Source organism: Eulemur rufifrons, chromosome 8, assembly GCF_041146395.1.
Source record: "Eulemur rufifrons isolate Redbay chromosome 8, OSU_ERuf_1, whole genome shotgun sequence".
In the NCBI taxonomy this organism is placed as follows: domain Eukaryota; kingdom Metazoa; phylum Chordata; class Mammalia; order Primates; family Lemuridae; genus Eulemur; species Eulemur rufifrons.
Genome location: NC_090990.1, coordinates 50,955,058 through 50,978,499, shown reverse-complemented (window position 1 = coordinate 50,978,499; position 23,442 = coordinate 50,955,058). Strand labels below are relative to the sequence as shown.

Below are 23,442 nucleotides of genomic sequence, written 5' to 3'. Positions count from 1 at the left end.
GCTAAGTATCCAAACTATATTAGAGATATCATGTGCTCTGTACATAAAGGCAATTTTACTTTTTCCTTTCTAATCTTGTTGCCTCTTACTTCTTTTTCTTGCACGATTGCACTGGTTAGAATCTCCCGTACAATGATACAAGCAGACATTCCTATATTGTTCCTGATCTTAGGGGAAAAGCATTCAATCTTTCACTATTAAGAATGATGCCAGCTGAAAGTTTTTTGTAGATGCAGTTAATCAGGTTAAGGAAGTTGCATTACATTCTTAGCTGGTTGAATGTTTTTATCAGGAATGGATGTTGGATTTTGTCAAATGATTGTTCTGTATCTATTAAGATGATCATATAGTTTTTCTTTTTAAGTTTGTTAGTATGGTGAATTATACTGATTAATTTTTTTGAATGTTTATTCCTGGAATAAACTCCATTTGATAATTATTTAGTACCTTTTTAATATACTTTGAATTTGAATTTGACATTCCAAAATTTTGTTTAGAATTTTTGCATCTTTGTAAAGGATATTGATCTGTAGTTTTCTTGTGTTGTCTTCTGATTTTGGTATCAGGGTAATGCTGGCCCCAAGGAATATTTTTAAAGAATTTACATAAAATTGGTATTATTTCTTCGTTACATATTTGATAGAATTAACTATCCAGGCCTGGAGTTTTCTTTGTGGGAAGATTTCTAACTTTTAACTACAAATTCAAATTTTTAACATATGTAAGGTTATTATGGCTGTCTATATCTTCTTGAGTGAGCTTTAATAATTTGTATCTTTTAAAGAATTTGTTTATTTTGTTTAAGTTGTTGAATTTATTGGCAAAATAATATTCCCTTACTATCTTTTAAATTAAGTGTAGACTATGTATTAATGTCTTCTTTTTTGCTGATTAGTCTGGCTAGTTTATCAATTTTATAGATCACAAAGAAATAGCTTTTGATTTGATTTTCACTATTTTTTTTTGTTTTCTATATCACTGATTTCCATTTTGATCTTTATTATTTCCTTTCTTCTGTTTATTTGGTTTTAATTTGCTTTTATTTTTCTAGTTTCTTAAGATGGTAGCTAAGGCCATTGATTTGCAGCCTTTGTTCTTTTTTAATATAGGTATTTGTGCTATAACATTCCCTCTAAGTACTGCTTTGTCAGCATCCCCAAAATTCTGACATGTTATATTTTCATTTCATTCTGTTCAAAATACTTTCCAATTTCTTCTTTGATGTCTTGTTTGATAGATATGTTATTTAGAAGTATGTTATTTAGTTTCCAAATATCTTTCTGTTATTGATTTCTAATTTAATCCCACCATGATCAGAGAACATACTTTTTATAACCTTAATCCTTTTGAATTTATTAAGATTTGTTATAAAGCCCGGAATATGGTCTATATTACTAAATATTCCCTGTGCACCTAAGAAAAATGTATATTCTGCTATTGTTGAGTGGAGTGTTCTTTAAATGTCAATCAGGTTAAGTTAGTTCATAGTGTTGTTCTAGTTTACTATATCTTTGCTGATTTTCTGCCTACTTTTTCCAAAAATTATTGAGAGAGATGTATTGAAGTCTCCAGATATAATCAGGGATTTGTGTATTTTTCCGTGCAGTTCTATTTTTTGCTTTGTGTATCTTGATGCTTTGTTATTAGGTACATACATACATGTTTGGAATTGTTATGTCCTTTTGATTAATCAACTCCCTTATCATTATGAAATAGCCTTATTCATAACTGGTAATATTCTTTACTCTGAAATCTACTTAGTTTCATATTAATGTAGAAACTCTAGCTTTCTTTTCACTAGTGTTAGCATGGTTTATTATTTTTCATCCTTTTTCTTTATATTTATTTATTTTTTTTTATTTTTTTTTTTATTTTTTTTTTATTTTTTACTTTTTTTTTTTTATTTAATTTTACAGAATCAAAGAGTCTAACAGTATATCTTGTTAGATACAGTATGTCCTCATAATGTATACATTATTTCTTGTACAATGATATGAAATAATATGGGAAATATTCATGATAAATTATTAAGTGAACAGTGCAAGTTAAAAACAATAGTTTCATATTTTTTTCCCCACCCCCCCTTTCCCGAGTCTGGACCTTCAAGTGTTACCACTCCCCAAACGGTGCGCAATGCACTCATTGTGTAGGCATACCCCCATCCCCTCCCCCACCCCCCACCTCAGTCTGATGTCCAATTGGTGTCGTTTCCAGATTTGTATTTAGGTGATGATCAAGGAAACCAATTTTCTGGTGAGTACATGTGATGCTTGTTTTTCCATTCTTGGGATACTTCACTTAATATAATGGGTTCCAACTCTCTCCAGGAGAACCATAGAGATGTTGTATCTTCATCATTCCTTATAGCTGAGTAGTATTCCATGGTATACATATACCACAGTTTACTAATCCAATCATGTATTGATGGGCATTTGGGTTGTTTCCACATCTTTGCTATTGTGAATTGTGCTGCTATAAACATTTGGGTACACGTGCCTTTGTTACAGAATGACCTTTTTTCCTTTGGGTAATGCCCAGTAATGGGATTGCTGGGTCAAATGGCAGGTCTACTTGAATCTGTTTAAGATACCTCCATAATGCTTTCCACAGAGGTTGCACTAGTTTGCAGTCCCACCAGCAGTGTATTAGTGTTCCTGTCTCTCCACACCCACGCCAACATGTGTTGTTTTGGGTTTTTTTGATAAAGGCCATTCTCACTGGGGTTAAGTGATATCTCATTGTGGTTTTGATTTGCACTTCCCTGATGATTAGAGATGTTGAACACTTTTTCATATGTTTGTTAGCCATTTTTATATCTTCTTTTGAAAAATTTCTATTCATGTCCTTTGCCCACTTTTTGATAGGGTTGCTTGATTTTTTCTTGCTGATTTTCCTGAGTTCTAAATAGATTCTTGTTATCAGTCCTTTATCTGATGTGTAGTATGCAAAAATTTTTTCCCATTCTGTAGGTGGTCTGTTTATTCTCTGGACTGTTTCTTTGGCTGTGCAGAAGCTTTTTAATTTAATCATGTCCCATTCATTTATTTTTGTTGCTGCTGTGATTCTTTTTCTTTATATTTAAAGTAGTTTTTTTGTAGGCAGCATATAGTTGGATCTTGCTTTTTTATACAACCTTAAAATCTCTGGCTTTTAATTGTAATGCTAAGACCATTTGTATTTAGTTTGATTATTGATATGATCTGATTTGAATCCTTCATCTTTTTTGACTGGTTTATTAAAGTGGACATGTATAAAATGTCTGGCCTCCTGGCCTTAAGGCAGGACTCTGAAGGGCCATCCTCTCTCCAGAGCTTCTTATAGGTCGGACTGAGCCCTCAGGTGCAGTTGCTTCACAGTTCAACTTAAATATCTGTCCATTCCTGTTTCTCTCATAGAGATTGTTCCTGAGCGTATTTCCCAATAAACCTCTTACATGAAATTTCAGAGTTTCAGAGTTTATTTACAGGGAAATCCAACTTTTGACAGTGACCTTGAAGATCCCTAGAGAAAGATGACCACTTATAAATAGTGTTGGGGTAATCATTATCCATATTTTTTCAAAAAGGAATTAGATTTCTACACTATTATACACAAAAAGCTTTTAGAAGAAAATATAGGAAAATATCTCTATGACCTCAAGATATGGAAAGATTTCTTAAACAAAGCACAAAAGATGCTAAATGTAACAAAAAATGAGAACTTCTGTTTATCAAAGACAGTATAAGGAAAGTAAAAAGATAAGCCATACACTGGGAGAAGATATTTGCTACATATGTTATAGACAAAGCAATAGAATCTAGAATATGTAAAGAGCTTACACAAATGAATATGAAAAAGACAGATTATTAGTAAAATGGTCAAGAGACATAAACAGAAGAAGAAACACAGATGGTCAATAAACATAAAGTGTTCAACCTTGTTAATATTTATATAAATGGGACTTAAAGTCATGAGATACAATTTTACATCTAATAGAATGGCAACATTTAAGATTTCTGATGTAACCCAACTGTTGAAGAGAATGTGAGTCAAAGGGAATTTTTATATACTGACAGTGAATGTAAATTGGTAATATCATTTTGGTGGAAATTGTGCTGTATCATGTAACTGAAAACTGCCAGATGTAGTGGTGCTTGTCTGGAAGCTGAGGCAGGAGGATCACTTGAGCCCAGGAGTTTGAGGTTGCAGTGAGCTATCATCGTACCACTGCACTCTAATCTGGGTCACAGAGTGAGACCTTGTCTAAAAAATAAAATAAAATAAAACTGCATATTTGTCTTCTCTTTTACTTGTTCTAATGAAAGAGCTTACTATTTACTGTTACTTACTATTTTCCTGGACTGCTAGTTCCATTGTCAAGAAGCTCTAATGTTAGAAAGTTTCTTCCTCATTTAAGCCAGAGTTTTTCTATATAACTTCTAGACTAGATATTAAATGCTACCCTCTATTCTAGCAAAGGACGAATATATATTTTCTTTTGCATAGTAGTCTTCAGGTAGTTTCATTATTATAAAATCATGACAGAAAAAAAAGACATCAGACACCTCAATTCAAGATAGTATTTCTTGTTTGGGTTTTTGAATTGATTTTAATAGATTCTAAATTGTCTAACCTTCTATTTAACACACTTACTAATATGCATTTTGATTTCTTGTGTTGTAGGACACAAATATCTATTTGGCTGGCACTGAAGAAGGTCATATTCACAAATGTTCTTGTTCATATAATGAACAATACCTAGATACCTACAGAGGGCATAAGGTTAGCTTAATTATAATAGGTGTAGAAAATTTATCTTGTAGTATTTCTGAAAAAAATTGTATCATTAATATCATTATATATGGTATATTCAACATGTAATAAATTTACAACTTCAGAGTTAACAATACCGACTTGAATTAAGTGCTTTTTTTCTGTGGAAACCAGTGTGGGGCAATTTATTTGGCTTGTAGATATCCTTGACTTCTTTTTGCAAGTTTGGAAGTCACAGTTTTTGTTTCTGAAAGACTTTGCTTATAACATGCTGATCCCAAAGTAAAATAGGCTCATGCCTATTCTCTATTTTTTTTTTTTTAAGAGACACACGTCTTGCTATGTTGCCCATGCTGGCCTTGATCTCCTGGGCTCAAGGGATCCTCTCACCTCAGCCTCCCAAGTAATGGGACTATGTGGTCTATATATTTTTATGATTATACCATTCATGTTTTCTTCATTTTCTCCCTCAGTCCTTTTCTTAATGTTTTATCTTTTTTAAGTAAGTATGTACAATATGTATTAATACTTAGTGAATATTGTAGTAACTATATTTTTATATTTCTATATGGAATAATTTAGGGAAGATTCAATTTATCATCTTACTCTCAGCTACAGTAATGCCCACACAATAATGGACGGTATGGCTGGGTGTGGTGGCTCACACCTGTAATCCTAGACTTTGGGAGGCCCAGATGGGAAGATTGCTTGAGGCTAAGAGTTCAATACTAGCCTGGGCAACATAGCAAGACCCTATCTCTACAAAAAAATTAAAAAATTAGATGGGCATGTTGGCACCCACCTGTAGTCCTAACTACTCAGGAGGCTGAGCCTGGAGGATTACTTGAGCCCAAGAGGTTGAGGTTGCAGTGAGCTATGATGGTGCCACTGCACTCTAGCCTAGGCAACAGAGCAAGACCCTGTCTAAAATAAAATAAAATAAAATAGTAAATAAAATAAAATGGTAATCTAGAAATCTTAGCACTTTTAATTTGCTGGTTGAATTTAAAATATAAGATGTTAAATATTATCTACCCACGTATTTTAATTTATTTTTTTATTTCTAGGGTCCAGTGTACAAAGTAACTTGGAATCCATTTCGTCATGATGTATTTTTAAGCTGTTCTGCAGATTGGGGTGTTATTATATGGCAACAGGATAATCTCCAGCCATTTTTGAGTTTTTATCCAACTACTTATGTAGTTTACGATGTTGCCTGGTCTCCAAAATCACCCTATATCTTTGCAGCTGCAAATGAGAGCAGAGTGGAGATTTGGGATCTTCACATCAGCACGTAAATGTTAATATTTTTCTTGGGGACATTTCTAGTAGAAACAGTTCAAACTAAATGATACTAATAGTTTTGACATCAGTTAGAGAGTACTATAGTTACTTGAAAAGAAATAATAGTGTATGAGAGTCTTCTATGAATAAAGATATATGCCAGGATACTATATTAATGTTAATTACTTATACCATATGTGGTTTTAAAATGTCTGAATGAAAATAGTTTATCTAACTCATCTCCTCAGACTTTTACAGGATGATATAGGATATTATATAGCTATCTTGAATTCTTATTGCCTGGTTTATAGAGGAATAAAGAGAGGCATGACTATGTTCTTAACTAAAGATTCTCTACAACAGATAAAGGGGACAAAGTAATTATTTTTGCAATATTATTCTCTTACCTCATTTCAAAACATATTCAAAGGGATATGAACTTAATTAAAATTTTTGATTGAAGGTGTAATACCAAAGTTATTAGAGGATCACCTAGATCCATCTATGGTTCTTAATATGAACATTTATACAATGCTGAAATAAGAAAATAAGAAACAGAACCAATAGTATGTATCTGTTTATATATCTATATCTGTATCTATTATCAATATCTATATTTAGAGAGTTTTATTTTAATGAATTGGCTCACATGATTGCGGTTCCTAGCAAGTCTGAAATCTTCAGGACAGAGTTGCAGACTTCCTGCAAGAGTCATGTTGCAGTCTTGAGTCCAAAGTCATTCTGCTTTTATTCCACTTAGGGGGAACACAGTCTTTTCTCTTAAGGCCTTCACCTAATTGGGTGAGGCCTAGCCATATTATAGAGGGTAATCAACTTTATTCAAAGTCTACTGATTTAAATGTTAATTACATCTAAAAAAAAAATACCTTCACAGCAATATGTAGACTAGTGTTTGACTAAACAACTAGGTACCATAGACTAGCCAAGTTGACACATAAAATTAATCATCACAAAATTTTAAATTTATAAGCTCACATCTTAATTGTGAATTACTTTAATTTACCTGGTTGAATTCAGTTCATTGAAGAAATGAAGGTTTTGACTGAGTAAGGAGTGAGAAGCAGTTATTTTGAGCTTAGAAGCACTTGAGGTTTCTGGGTTTTGTTATATGAAATAAAAAAGAAATCTCAAACTTTTCTTAGTCTGTGTATTTAAAAGACTATATTAATGTAACAACTGAATTTACAAATAAAATATTTCATTACAGTTTGGACCCTCTGATTGTGAATGTTGCTAATCCTGGAATCAAGTTCACAACCATTCTCTTTGCCAAACAAACAGATTGCCTTCTGGTGGGAGACAGTGATGGACAAGTTGCTGTGTATGAACTGAGAAATATGCCTACTGCTTTGGATTCTGTCCGGGTAAGACTCAAAAGTAAAAAATTTGTGTCATTTTATGAGTCTATTCATAAAATGTTGTACTTTTGTAGCATGCAAGGGATTTACATTTCTTAAGTATCTTAAGGGTAAGGTACTGGGAAAGAACATAAGTTGCAAGAGTGACTACCTACTAGGCGTAGTACCTACTAGGCTTATTTTCTTTCAACCTCACTTTCTTTATCTGTAAATCATGAGAATAATAATGCTACTGAGCATAATAATTATAAATATTATGTGGAAGAACTTAAAATTGTGCCCAGTGTGTAGTCAGGACTTAATAATTCTTAAATAAAGCTGAAGAAGTTTATTTCATATATGAAAGATTTTTACATGAAGTAATCATATTTTTCAATACTGTCCAATGTTCCTGAAAACAGACATTTTCTGTTGGCATTATCCTATTCTCTTACTCTGGTCTTCAAATATCAAAGTCTTGTTGTCAAACTTTGACAAGCAACTCAGTATCGTTAGATTCCCATCATTTTTAAAATAGCTTTTCAAGTGTTTTTTTTCTTTTTCTTACATTTAAATTGTTACTGCAAACAATAATCTGGTAAATATTACCGCAAATATTATCAACATGTTAAAAATATGCACAAATCAATTAAAAAACCCACCAGACTCCAATAGAAGAGTGAGCAATGGTCAGGAAGAGTTCATTCACAAAAAATGACTAGTAAATATATTTTAAAATCCAACCTTTCTAATAACTAAATAAGTAAAAATACTGTTAAATTAAAATGTGATAGCATTCTCACATATCAAATTAATAAGGTTTATTAAAAATATTTTTATGGGACTCCTCAATACTGGCAAACATTTGATAAGTCCTCTTGTACTGATTATTGGAATAGAAATTGGTATAGCCTCTTGGAAATCTATTTGACAACCTGAATCAAGACCATTAGAAATGTTCAGGGAATGTTGATTCCCTTTAACTAGTAATTACACTTCTGGGACTCTGTCCTTCAGAAATACTCATAAATGCAATCAAGAAATTAATCATAGTATTATGTGATAGGATTAAAAAAAAAAAGGAAAAAGGAAAAGGGAACAACATAAATATCCAATGAAAGGGAAATGTGGCCAGGTGAATCAGATGGTTGATGAGATCAGGGTCACATGTAGGAGATAGAGTTCTACCCCAACCATATGGATTACAAATGTTAAATAAGTGAATAAATAAAATGCGTAGGACTTTGCACTTGCCATTCCCTTGGCCTAAAATCCACAAGGTTTGTTCTTTTACCCACTCAGATGTCATTTTCCCAGTGAAGTCTTTCTTGACGATCTTATTTAAAAATTGCAACCTCTGCTCTCTCTCTCATGCTCCCTATTCAATACTCTCCAATGACTCATTTTTCTTAATAACACTATCACCTTAAAATATATATAAATTTATTTATATATTTTATATTTGTTTATGGATAAATTTATGTATTCTAATATAATTATTTGTGTATTTTGTTATTACACGTGTCCCACTAGAATGTAAATTCCATGAAAACAGTGATTTTTGTCTCTTGTTCTGAGCCATATCCTTCTGGCCTAGTGTAGTATCTGGCTTATAGTAGTTATTCAATAAATGCTCTTTGAATAAATATGCATTGAAAACTAGAAGAAGAAATCAACATATTGTAAATATTATTTCTTAGGATGGGATTATGATGAATTTTAGCTTTTCTTTTTTTACTTCTCTGTTTTTCAATTTATCTACATGACATAATTTTTTCCCCAAAATTCACTGGTCTCCTTATGTAATAATTTTAGTCCACTCTGAGGAATGCAGCCCTAATGGCTTACTTTTCATGATATAAGACATTTTAATATTTTCAATTTCTCACACATTCATTAAGATATTTTAGTAGGTGATAGGATGTTTATCTCCACATTGAAACTTGTCTGAGATACACAACTCATCAGCCAAAAGAAATTTAAAGAGAATTTTATTCTTTATTCAAATCTCTTAAAATTCACCTAAGTAGATCCAAATACAGAGTTCATAATAATCCTTTTTCTTCTTCTGTCCATATCTCTCAAATCCCAAATGTAGCCTCAAAGCCTAATCCATCCTTTTTTATCTCTATGATTCTTTCAGTTCTATTCCACAAGAGCTCTAAGAACTTGTCCACAAACTGAACTTGGGGTAGTGGGGAGGAGGAGTTGAGTTGTTTAGAGTTGTTCCAAAATTTTCGTTAGTGTGTATTGGAGGTACTAGTGGAAGAGAAATCTGTGAGTATTAGTATGTTGATTCTTTTCATTGCATATATATCTGTAGAACCTATCAAGTATTATAATAATTTATCAAAATAAATTACAATATTTTATATACATGTTTTTCTACTAGTTTGAGCTACTTGGAAATTTGTGTATTCAAGTATCTAGCACAGTGCTAGCACATAATAGGCATTCAGTGAATGTTGAATAAATGTCTGAATGAACAAACACACACATAAAGACATATGGTTTTTAAGAAAGAGACAATGGATATTCAAGAAACTATGATCAAGTCATAAAGAACAGAAGAATAAACTCGTATAGAAGCACAAAGCAGGAAAATAATTGATTTTTGAAAGGCAAATGGGAAGAAGAAAAGGAAAAAAAAGAATGCTTTGGGGAAGACTTTCACAAAGGAGATTAAATTTCAGCTATGTTTGTCAGTTTAGGATTTTTCCTTACAGACCAAGGGTGGAACTGTTACTTTAGACTGAGGGAAAGGCTTGAGCAAAGATATGGAATTAGAAAGGTCCATGGCATTTTAAGGAAATGGTGAGCCAGGTGGTTCATTTGGGATCAGAAAAAGTATGACTGCCATGATAAAGAGTTTGATCTTTATTCTATGGAAAATGGAAAGCCATTTAAGGTTTACAATTCTAAAAGTGACAGGAAAAAAATAAAATTAGATCCCTGTCTCATACTTTGTACAACGGTAAACTCCAAATGAGTTAAAGACCTTTGTGAAAAACAAAAATAAAGTAGGAGAAAATATAGGAGCATATCTTCATGCTCCAAGGGCAAGGATAGATTTTTTTAAGTAAGACCAAAAAAAAAAAAAAAAACCCTTAATTTTTGTGTTTCCTTATTTGTAAAATGGATATAATAATGGTACCAGAATCAAAGGTTGTTAGAGGATTAAATGAGTTAGTAGGTACAACATAGTTAAAACTGTTCCTGGCACATAGTAAGCTCTCAATAAAACTCAACTATTCTTTATATGATTATTACATCAAAATTAAAGTTTTCTATTCAGGATTTCATATGTCAAGTTAAAAGTAACAGACTGAAAGAAGAGATTTACAACATATATAACAGACATTTAGTGTCTAGTACATACAAAAACTCTAATAAAACAATAAGAAAAAGTCAAACAACTCAATTTTTTTATTTTTATTTTTATTTATTTATTTTTTTTGAGACAGAGTCTCACTCTGTTGCCCGGGCTAGAGTGTCATGGTGTCAACCTAGCTCACAGCAACCTCAAACTCCTGGGCTCAAGCAATTCTCCTTCCTCAGCCTTCCAAGTAGCTGGGACTACAGGCATGCGCCACCATGCCCGGCTAACTTTTTCTATATATTTTTAGTTTTCAGTTAATTTCTTTCTAGTTTTTAGTAGAGATGGGGTCTCATTCGCTCTTGCTCAGGCTGGTCTAGAACTCCTGACCTCGAGCGATCCTCCCACCTCAGCCTCCCAGAGTGCTAGGATTACAGGCGTGAGCCACCGTGCCCGGCTCAACTCAATTTTTTTAAATGGGCAAATATATAAAATAGTAATTCACAGAAGAAGAAACTTGAATATCAAATAAACTTATGAAGCAACATTCATTGTCACTAGCAATGAGGAAATATGCTAATAAAATTATGTAAGATACTAGTTCACACTGATTGGATTTATAAAAATTAAAATATCAGCCAATATCAAATGCTAGCAAAATTGTAGGGAATTAGGAACTACCTAAAATTTCCCTGTTCTCATGAGAATATAAATTATAATAGCCTCTGAGAACATTTCAATAAAACAGAAAATTCAAATGCCATACAAGCCAGTAATACCATAGAAAATTACATCATACACATGTATACCAGGAGACATGTATAAGGTATCAACGTGTTTTTCTTTCTTATTTCTAATGTTCCCTAAGGTAGTCTTTATATATAGAGAAGATTATGCAGTTTACTTTGGCTTAAAAAATTTATATTCAAATGATATATTATAAATTGAAAAAAAAATAGTTCACCTTAAGTTCTGACATTTAATTATATATTTTTCTGTTTATAAGTCCAGCAGATTTTATTATAATATATACTTTTAAGTGAGCTTTTGTAAATTAAATTTTAAAAAATATTTTAAATCCCATTTATAAATTTAATATATTATATTTTTAAGTACTTCCATTGTCTTATAGACAGACAAATCTCAGATATTTAAGGAATTCATATTAATTTCATAAATTAAACATTTTAAATATGATGAATCAAATTTTCTTAAATGTTCCAATGCTGTTTACAAATTAGTAAGATTTCAATCTGTGATCACAAGTGTACATCAATTACCCAATTGCACATTTATATAAGAATCAAATGTTTATCAGTTAGATAATCTAATGTGGCAAATTCTCTTATATATAATGAATATTTAAGATATCAAATATGTATAAATTCCTTGATGCAGAAAATATTAAAATTATCTGTTTGATTTGCTATATCATTTCTCTTCACAATGCTTATTCTTCTAAGGGCAAAAAAGAATAATATTATAAGTATTTTTGGAGATTATTTCCTCAACTGACTGAGATGCATATTGACTTAAGATTTTAGCCAAGGAATGAGATCTGAAACTTTGCACATTTAAGGGGATTTTCTTAACTACATTAGCTACCTCGCTGAGCCCTGTTTTACAGTTGATTTGTCAATATACTCCAAATGGAATTATCTGGTAGCCCATGTCTCCTAAAGCCTAGTTACATATTACCTAAGTCCTCCAGCTTCTCACGGAAGTCTGCAACCCTGCCCATATTGCTGTGTCACTTGTTTGACTTCATTTATTTACCATGTCATTAAATTCTAAAGTATTGTAGTTTTCCTATTCCATGCAACTGCAACCCTTATAGATATTTAAATGACATCTGATTAGAGTCTATATATCTTTTAGGACTTTGTTTAACTCACTGGTAATTATGTGAAAAAAACATGCTAATGAGAAAATAGTGTTTATAGCAGCCTTGGTTCTATAATATATTGCTAAATTGGAAACAACTTAAATGATCATCAGTAGAGGACTGGATCAAGCAAATGTGGCATTTTCACACGTGTAACTACATGCAGATATTTAAATGGCATATATCTTAAAGTGTTAATGTAACAAATTTTGAATAAGTCTAAAAAACATGGTGTTAAATGAGAAAACCAAATTTCAGGAAGGTAAGTACAATATGCTATAATTTATGTAAATGTTATTTAACCACAAAAATAAAAACAGTATTCTTTATTTTTAATTATTATGGGTACATAATAGTTGTAAATCTTCATAGGGTACATGTGATGTTTTCATAGAGGTATACAATGTGGATTAATCAAATCAGGGTAATTAAGAGATCCATCACCTCAGGCATTTGTCAATCTTTGTGTTATTCTTAGTGGACATATATTTAGTAAAAGTGTAAAATATAGGCTGGAATATGGAAGAAAAATGCTTCATTTTTGTGTTTGGATTTGAACTGGTTAGAACCATCTTTTATTAATAATTTAAGCAGTATGCTCTACAAGTAGAAAGCTGAGCTTAAAGAGTCTGAACATTTTTGGCAGACTAGCATGTGTGTGTATGTGTTAGTGATTCCAAGCCTGGTGAGCAAAATTTTCTTTTAACAAATCTATTCCATACATTAGTAAATGAAGACAATTTCCTGATACAAATATGTTTTTCATGATTTTGGTCACTATATTTGAAAGGTTTGAGGTTATATTTTTGGGAGATTAAACAAAAAAACCCCTATTAATCAGGTTTGTTGTAACTTACATGCAAACACATGCTAAATGAATTGATACACCTTGAGAATTATAGTCATAATAGTAATTTGAAGTCTCACAAGAATGTCAAAAACATTATTTCCTATCAAGATATCAAGTAACATTATGACCCATAATTTTTAAAATGTTAACCAAGAGTGAATCAAAGTTTTGGAAGGCTTATGATTTCATTCTATACGGAAGATGTACAACAAATTTATGATAAAAGCTGCCTCTAGGAAGTGAAGAATAAGGGAAGAACAGGATTAGGGAGGTATAAAAAGGGAACTTTTATCAGTTAGTTTTATTTCTTTTATTGAAAAATATACAAAGCAAAGATGACATTTGTTGTTTTGGGTGGTATGTGTTTTACAAACAAAGCCAAAGTACAGTCATGTTAGAGCAGTATTCGTTGAGAAAAAACCCATGAAAATCAATAGCACTTTTAAGACCACATCTCTCCCTCAAAGTCATTGCCACAAAGTCACCCTCTATGTGACGTTGCATAGCAGAAGGACTTTGATTCTTGGCCTGGTTTTAAGGGACATGATTTCTGAAACTCTGGCCCCTCCCTGAAGAGATGAAGGACCAGAATACTATTGTGATAGAATATGGCAGAAGGTTGGCTCCAGCCCTATCCTACCAGCTCGGGGTTCATGATTACGAATAACACCAGCCTGGATGTAAACAGAAGACTGGGATCCAAGACTTGCAATTCTAACTTTTGACGTAGATAACTGTTGACTGGATTTACCACCACATTAGCATTCGTGACTAGGGAAACACCAGCTCCACTTCTGGCATAATAAGGGTTGGTTGGTGAGGGTCTAAGTCTCGCATTGAACAGAATTATGGTTTAGCACTTGGCAAAAGTCAATTTCAATGAAAAATTGCAAGAAAAGCAGCTCCTTTTCTGGAAGCAGCCTGTAGAGAATCACTTTTAGATACTAGTATATTTTTACCATTATGATTCAGTATACAAATGTTTGCCATATTTTTTTCTGTGCTTTTGATGTTTATCTTTTTTGAAAATTAAAGGAAAAATAAAAAGATAACTGAAATGTTCAAAACAGGGTTTTGGAAACATAAATCTGTAATATATATAAGAAATGCTGACAGACACTGAAGGTGAAAAAAATAGACCATTTATTCTTTCATTCATTCAACAAATACATACTGAATTATGTGACAGGATCTATTATAGACACTAAGGATAACATTGAACACATTATAATAGTGATCTATTATATTTGTCCAAATGAGAGACTGAAATAGAAAGAGATGGATTTGAGAAACACATTAAGGTTAGGACTGACAGGATTTGGCAACTGATTTGGTGTTTCAGGGCTTGAACAATGGGGAAGTACCAAAGATAGTTATCACATAGGCAAAAAGACAGGAACTGACTTATGTTATATTATCTAAAGTGTTTATAACTCTTTAAGGCTTATAAAACACTTTCAGGTAAATTAGCTCATTCAACTCTCATAACAACCGTTAGAAGTAGATGTTAATATTTTCATTATACACTTGAAGAAAGTAAGACCCCCAGAGTTCAGTGATTTTCTCAAGATTACGTTAACTGTGTGAGAGAGAAAAACTCTTTCGCTCTCAGTTCCCATCTTTTCACTATATCCTCTCTTTTTTGAAAACTCACCTCTCATCTATGATTTTCATCCCTTATACTATGATCATTTTACCCCTTTTAATACAAATATCAGTATCATTAAATAAAAATAACAAAACCCACTTGGAAATTGAGAAGTTCTATTCTTTAAATCAAGCATTAACAGATCAGGAAAGAGCTTAAGATATAATTAAGTTTAATAGGTATTTACAAATGAGAAAGCTCAGGTGTAAGCATTAAGGTTAAATAGGAGCTGGCAAAATTGTCCTCTTACTGAATCCGTATAAAATTATTTATCAAACTTCATTAAAAGAGTCTTTCATAGGAAAGAGTAGGTTTATACTAGGAAGTAACTGTTACTATTTAAACTAACTTTTGTTTGTTTCCTTTTTACAGTCTTATTGGATGCCCTTTATATGTGTATCACTAACTTATAAATTTTAAATGATGTTTTAAAGACTCCTTTACCTTTTAATTTTTATTTTATTGCATTATAATTTTGTGACTTTTTTTCTTTTCAGGGAGATGTAATAGATACTTTGCTTGGACCCAAGTCAAACCAACCAGGATAATTCATCATTTCTAATGTCATTTTTGTTGTTGTTTAAAGAAAAAGGAACAGTGTTTAATATCCAATAGTTTATATTGTACTCTGTATACCAGATTTTGATTTTAGAATATAATATTTGTTGTATAACTTCCAGTTAAATTTAATATAAATTTAATGAACTTTTATTTTAGAGATATTTGATTAATTTGTGATCTAAACAAAGAGTTATTCTAAATAAGAGTGAGTTTTGTTAGAATTTTCTTAATTTTTCTAAAGATATTCCTACTCATTGGTCATATTCCAAATACATATAAGTACATGTATGTACTTATAAAATGTCCAAATAGGTTAGAAAATTATTATTCCTTTAGAAGCAAAGCTTAGATATTATTAGAATTACTTAAACTGAAATCTTCATAAGAAAATTCCATTGACTTTTAAAACTTCTGCTTTCCAAGCTGTTTTCCAGGGTTTATAATTATGCAGTTGTTAGTATGATGAGAACAGTGGATTCTCATACTCAACTTTGAATCAGAATTGTATCCTCCTAGATCTGAGAGCTGAAGCTATAGCACTTTCTTAGACTATTTGACAAGCAAAAGACGTGACAGCAAATACCAGAATTGCATTGTTTGGCCAGCGGGCAACGCATTCCCAGTTTAGTGAGAAAAATTAACCTGGGACACATCTGCATGCCCAGAGTCTGCTCTAGATTTTAAGCCCAGACTTAAATGGACCCAGAGAGAAAACAGAAAGTCTCTGATTTGTAGGCCACATCAGGATGTTATTTTATGAAGGGTTCTAGAGTAAAGTTGTGGAAATGGAGGTAGGGATAGGGGACAGCAACTCCTTCAAATATAGATTGCTAATAGGCTACTTTATGCACTTTGTCTTAACAAGTCCTGGGTTTGTTCACTGAGGCTGTAGGATATTATGGCCTGTTCTTTAAAGCATTCTGAGTGGAGAGGAGAGGATAGGGCATATGAAATGCACTAAACTCTCTGGGAAAATACATATATATTAAAAACCAAGAATGGAATCAGTGCAATAATGGAAACTACCTTTTACAAATATCTATTGCTTTATAATCTCCATTTCTTTGGAACCACCCTTTAAAGAAAAGCAAGGCAATTCATAGGTGGATTTTGAGCTTAGGTCAGGTTATAAAGATTATAAATTTTCTACTGGTATAAGTCATTGTGATTATCTTTGTCTTTCTGAAAGATTGGACTTTCCATAACACTTTGTTTAAGAAAATAAAAACTTGATTTAATTGAAAATAAGTGTTCCTTTTATTATTTTTATTGTTATTATTATTATTATTTGTAGAGACATGGTCTTGCTATATTGCTCAGTTGGTCTTGAACTCCTGGCCTCCCACTTTGGCCTCCCAAAGTGCTGTATTTACAGGCATGAGCCACCATGCCCTATTATGTATTTTTGATCTTTAAAAATTTTTCACATATTTTCCTCTCACTGTTCATCAGACCTACATGAGAGACAAAGTTATTCTTGGATCTTGAGCAACTGATGCTAAAGCACTAAATCTATTCCATCCTACTCTTCTCATCCATGCTCTTGCAGTCTTAAGTGATTCTCCCATACTTTAACATCAAATTTTTACTCTAGATCTTTTATCTGGGAACTTCAGAAGGAATTATTTTGCTTGATTTATAGAATGGCTTTCAATTCTTACTAGTAAACTTTATTTACCACAATTTTTTAAGAATTCTGTTCAGCCATTAGCCATCTCATGTTATCCTTAAACACACACATGCACACCCCTGTGTGCAGGCTAGGGGCCTAAGGAGGGAATGGTGATTCTGCCAACTTTAGGCTCCTATTTTGTGCTAGGCATGCATTACTTCATTTGGTAATTTTCTACCAGATATCTCTCATATAGAACTTACATAATTGTTGCCTGAAAGTAAATTGTTAGCTGCTCTTCCAGCTGAGGTAGGAAAGGAAGATTGTATTAACTACTATATAATTGTGTATCATGTTTAGTGTGTTAATTTGGTTCACCTCTATGTTGTTACATATAATTATAAGTGAAAAAGTAGAACACTTAGTATTTGCCATTTTGTCTCAACTGGAGTCTCTCTAAAAGAAAATATTGAATTTTACTGTCAATATATTTAGTTATCAACATACTAGTAATAATGCCCATTAAAGTTCTTTACAGTTTGCAAAACATTTTCATGTCCATTATCCCAGTGTATCCTCATAGCAAGTCTATGGGCTCAGTAGTTGTAATATTATCATAACCTCTATTTTCCAGATAATTAAGGCTTGAAAAGGTGATATAACATGCCAAAAATCATACAGCTGGTAATTGGTCAGGCTTGAACTCAAGCCCAAAGCTTTAAATAGTTCTTATATATTTCCCAGTATTGTGTAGTAAATGGTTAGTGCCCTATAGTTTGCTGAGGTCTCATACACCAAAACATGAGTGTGCATATTTTTCCATAATTAAGGTTTTATCCATAAATGAGAATGCTTGTAAACTTATCCTGTATTCCTTCTGTTGGGAACACCCTCCTCTCACTCCTCACTGTTCGTCAACATGTTAACTCTTTACTCACCTTTCAGATTTGAGTTCATATCTCACCTTCTCAGAAGAGCCCTTTCTGAACTCCCTCCTGTAAGTCTTACCACCTAGCCACACTAGATTTGGTTTTTTTTGTTAAGCGTTCTCAAGCCACCAGGGATTTCCCTCATAGTACTATTTCAGAAATTATTGTTGAGGGATAATATTTAGAGATATATTTTTTAATCCTTATTTTTTTTTCATTACCTTCCCCCTCTCAAATTGGCAGCTCTGTGCTTACTAGTTTAAGGAGACATAAAGTGACAATAAATCAAAGACATTTATTTTTGTTTTATAAAAGCAAAGGATTTAGGAAAGGCATTTGGGACATAGACCAAGTATCTTAAACATAAAGAGAAGTGTGAAGTTTCCTCAGGGTTGGAGGAGGTGGGGAAATGAAAAGAGGGAGGCCTGGGATCCACAGAGCAGAGGGGACCCACGTCCTGCTTCTAAAATGCATTGTCTGGGAAGTAAGACTAGGAGGGACCACAGTCAATTTTGAAAACCATCCTTAACCAACGAGTGCTGTGCAGGAAGTAACAAAGAACCACTGGAACTGAAGAATCCAGGCAACGAAGCAAACACCAACTCTTTGATGATAGAAGGGCCTTGGCACAGAGTAAGATGCTGTAGTAACATCAGAGAAGGGGAAGGAAACCAAGCCCGAGCTGAACATTAGCTTGTTTTGTATGTTGTTTATTTCTGCCAGCTGGGTGGAATGGAAATGTGGAGTCAGTAATTAAACTGAGTCATAGGAAATGTATTTCTTGGATAACTGAGTTTCTAAACTGAGATTCATACCTGCAGTGCTAGATATTTATTTGTGTGATCATTTGCTTCGTGTCTGCCTCTCTCCCAGACTGTAAGCTCCGTGAGGGTAGGGGCGATATGTTTTGCTCACCGCATCATTTCCTGCAACTAGAACAATGCCTCCAGAGAGCAGTAGTACAACAAAACTTGTTGAATATATGAATAATCAAATTAATGGGGAAATGATGACTTTATACTTGTCTCCTATCATAAGATGATCTAATATTAATATTTATATGTAATGTCCTTTAAGATAAGAATATCTTAATATCACAAGGGGTAAAATATTTTAACTATGGAAAACATATATTAATAGCACATAAAATCATTTTGGAAAGTTGATAAACATAGTCATAGCTTTCTTTGTTCTATAAGAATATAAAGTCAACTTTTCCCATCAAGACAAATCTCAAGACTCAAAACTAATCTACAATCCCTTTCTTTTGGTGAGTATTGCTGCTACTTTGTGAGACTAGGTTTCTACCAGCTATTTGCGGAAAAATTTATATTCAATGTAAAGGATCTCGCCTAATGCCTCGTACACAGTAGTCAATCAAAAATGGCAGCTCTCTATGGTTACAGTTTACCATAATAAAGGAAAAATGAAAAAAAAATGGCTGCTCTCGTTTTGACTATCCCAGAGCCATATCCCTGTGTCCTGGTCTGAGAACCTCGTTGCCCTTTCTGGTTGATTGGGTCCTTTCCAGGCCCACTCCTTCTGCTGACTGTGCTAGTGACTTCATTTGTTACTTTATACAATATTTAAGCTTTGTGTCTTGTTTGTTCAGGATTTTGTACAATGTTCAAATTCATCCTCAAATCCATAGAACATTTACTAGGCTATTAACCTTCATTTTCTTAGGTTAAACATACCATTTGGTGATAAAACTAAAAGGCTTACAGTTTACATGAAACTAATTCCTGGGTTAAATAGAAAGCACAACATGTCCATTAAGTTGGAACATATAAAACATTGTTATAAATCTTATAAAAATGAGCACTGCTTTTTTTTAAATGGATGAGACATTTATGTAGCATCCAGAGCAACTCATGAAAAATGTACTTTCACCACATCTGTATTTTCTTTGAATAAGTCAACTATTAAAAGACATGGCGCCATGTCCAGGCGCCATACCTGGAACAAAGGATCCCAGGACGTTTTATAGGTCCTACATCAGAATTTACTGATAATAATTTTATTGAATTTTCCAAATTATTACACACATTTTGTTTATTTGCTGAAACTTTATTTCTAAAAACCCAGGGGACAACAAAAACATAAGAAGAACATAGCCACTTTAAGTATCAATTACTGTTTTCTAAGATATATTTTTAAAACATTTCATTTACTCATTTAATTTTATTTTGAGTATTTGTTTTGCATTTTTTCTCCAGCTTTAGTGAGCTATAATTGACAAATAAAATTATATACATTCAAGATGTATAACATGATGGCTTGATATATAGATATATACATTGTGAAATGATTACCACAATCAAATTAACACATCCATCATCACAGTTACCATTGCGTGTGTGTGTATGTTTGTGTGTGCATATCACATTTTCTTTATCCATTCATCCATCGGACACTTAGATTTATTCCATATCTTGACTATTGTGAGTAATGCTGTATTGAACATAGGAGTGCAGATATCTCTTTGATATACTGATTTCATTTCTTTTGAAAATATATCCAGGAGTGGAATTGCTGAATTGCATGGTAGTTCTATTTTTAATTTTTTGAGGAACTCCTACACTGTTCTTCAGGATAGCTGTACCAATTTACATTCCCACCAACAGTGTACAGGGGTTCCCTTTTTTCACATCCTTGCCAATACTAGTTATCTCTTGTCTTTTTGATAATAGCCTTCCTAAAGGTGTGAGGTGATATCTCATTGTGGTTCTTATTTGCATTTCCCTGATGGTTAGTGATATTGAATACCTTTTCATATACCTGTTAGCCACTGTATGTCTTCTTTGGAAAAATGTCTATTCCGGTTCTTTGCCCATTTTTTAAATCAAGTTATTTGTTTTTTTGCTATTGAGTTGTGTGTCAGTTGCTCATTTGAATTCTTACTGATAGGGCTTAAAAATTGCTATAGGTCAGGCATGGTGGCTCACCTGTAATCCCAGCACTTTGGGAGGCCAAGGTGAGAGGATCCCTGGAGGCCAGGAGTTTCAGACCAGCCTGGGCAACATACCAAGACCCTGTCTCTACAAAAATATAAAAAATTAGCTGGGTGTAGTGGCACATGCCTATAGTCCAAGTTACTTCAAAGGCTGACACAGGAGGATTGCTTAAGCTCAGGAGTTTGAGGCTGTAGTGACCTATGATCACACCATTGCACTCCAGCCTGGGTGACAGACTGAGATCCTGTCTTGAAGAAAAAAAATCACTATAATGAATGGTAAGAAAGTTTAATCCACAAAAATTATGCAAAAAGTTATCTAGATAATTGTTATTTCAATATCCATTCTATAGATACGTGTAGAGTAGAAACTAATCAGATTTAAATAGTGGAGGAAATGGCATGTGTAAAGGCCTGAAGAGAGACAGAATATGGAATTTCAAAATCTGTAAGGTGTTTGGTATACCTGAACCATTTAGAGTTTGAGGGAATCTAAAACAGCTGGACCTGAACAGGTAGAAAGAGGCCAGATCGTGAAATGCCTTGTAGATCATGTTAAAGAAATTTAGACTTTTTCTTGACAGAAATGGGAAACCATTGGAAGGTTTTAAAGGTGGATAACAATCACATGTTTTAGAAAGATCATTCTGGCAGGAGTGTGGGAAATGGATTGATGGCAAGGCCAATTGAGGGGCTACTGCAGTAATACAAATGAAAGTCGAAGTCTTGGTGGAGGGGATAGAGAGCAGTGGGTGGATTACAGAGGAATTTAGATGAGACTTGGCAATTTAATGTATGTTTGTGTATGGAGAAGGTTTAGTCAATGGAGAGTGAGAGAATGAGGAGTTTTGCATGACTCCTAGGAATAGGCAGATGGATAGCTGTGCCATGATGAAAACTCCATCTAGAAGGATTAAGAATGAATATTAGCCAAAGATGAGCAAGTACTAACTGTGTTAGAAAATAATAAAAAATAAATTAGTGTTTGCTAATGAATTTACATATAGTGAACTCATAATCATCATTAGCATGAAATAATTACATGTAATATGCTTTGTAATTTATCAAAGCTATAATTAACATTACCTTAATTGATCCTGTGATATTTTTCCATGTTACAAATTAGAAAATCAAATTGCAGGTTAAATACTTTCTCAAGGTCTCTTAGCTAGAAAATAGAGTAGCAATACTAAAATTCAAGCATCTTAATACCAAGGCTACTAGGCACTATTTGGTGAAATTATCACCATTATAATTATCATCAATGACCAATCTATTAAAAATTCCCTTTGTGCTAGAGACTCTGATCAGCACTCTTGCCATCATTTAATCCTTATAGTTATTCTAATGAAGTCAGTATTATTACCACTTTTTTTTTTTTTTTTTTTTTTGAGACAGAGTGTCGCTTTGTTGCCCAGGCTAGAGTGAGTGCCGGGGGGGCGTCAGCCTAGCTCACAGCAATCTCAAACTCCTGGGCTCAAGTGATCCTACTGCCTCAGCCTCCCAAGTAGCTGGGACTACAGGCATGCGCCACCATGCCTGGCTAATTTTTTCTATATATATTTTAGTTGGCCAGATAATTTCTTTCTATTTTTAGTAGAGACGGGGTCTTGCTCTTGCTCAGGCTGGTCTCGAACCCCTGACCTCGAGCGATCCACCCGCCTTGGCCTCCCAGAGTGCTAGGATTACAGGCGTGAGCCACCGTGCCTGGCCTCTATTATCACTATTTTACAAATGAAGAAACTTAGATTGGGAGATATCAAATATGTCCTAAGTTCTCATGTATATTAAATGGCAGAACTGAGATCTGATCTCCCAAATCTGATGCCGTAGATAGTACTTATAACTCAAGCCAACCTGCTCCAGACACCATCTATTAGGCACACTGTGGCCATAGTTCCTCAATAAACGGCATAATATATAAGTGAAAGATATATTTACTGAATCCACTCTCTGGTTTTTAATTTGGATTTTTGGTACACATTAATTGTGACCTTTATATAATCAATCATGTTGAACATGTGATCATTAATTCCAATTTTTAAGGTGAAATAATTGATTTTGCTTTGCTTTGATGTATAAACTTGAATCATTATAAAGATTATATCTGTAAGATGTAAATAACTTTAAGATAATTATACTAGTCAAGATAAACCAGGTCATAACCAATAATCCCTAAATCTCAGTGGCTTTAAATGAAAAGCGTTTCTTTTCTCATTCATATTACATGTTCATTACAGGTCAGTAGGCGGCTCTGCACCATTGAGTGTTTTTCCTCAATGACTAGGTTC

At 33.1% G+C, this 23,442-nt stretch overlaps 1 protein-coding gene across 1 annotated transcript in view; it reads left to right on the top strand.

The window, feature by feature from the left end:
* The window catches only part of DNAI4 (dynein axonemal intermediate chain 4), an 81,250-nt gene extending 65,609 nt beyond the window's left edge, over positions 1 to 15,641 (top strand). Inside the window, 4 exon segments of the mRNA XM_069479183.1 lie at positions 4,663 to 4,761; positions 5,820 to 6,046; positions 7,265 to 7,421; positions 15,591 to 15,641. Coding sequence (XP_069335284.1) covers positions 4,663 to 4,761; positions 5,820 to 6,046; positions 7,265 to 7,421; positions 15,591 to 15,641 — 534 coding nt within the window.
* The last annotated feature ends 7,801 nt before the right edge of the window (positions 15,642 to 23,442 follow it).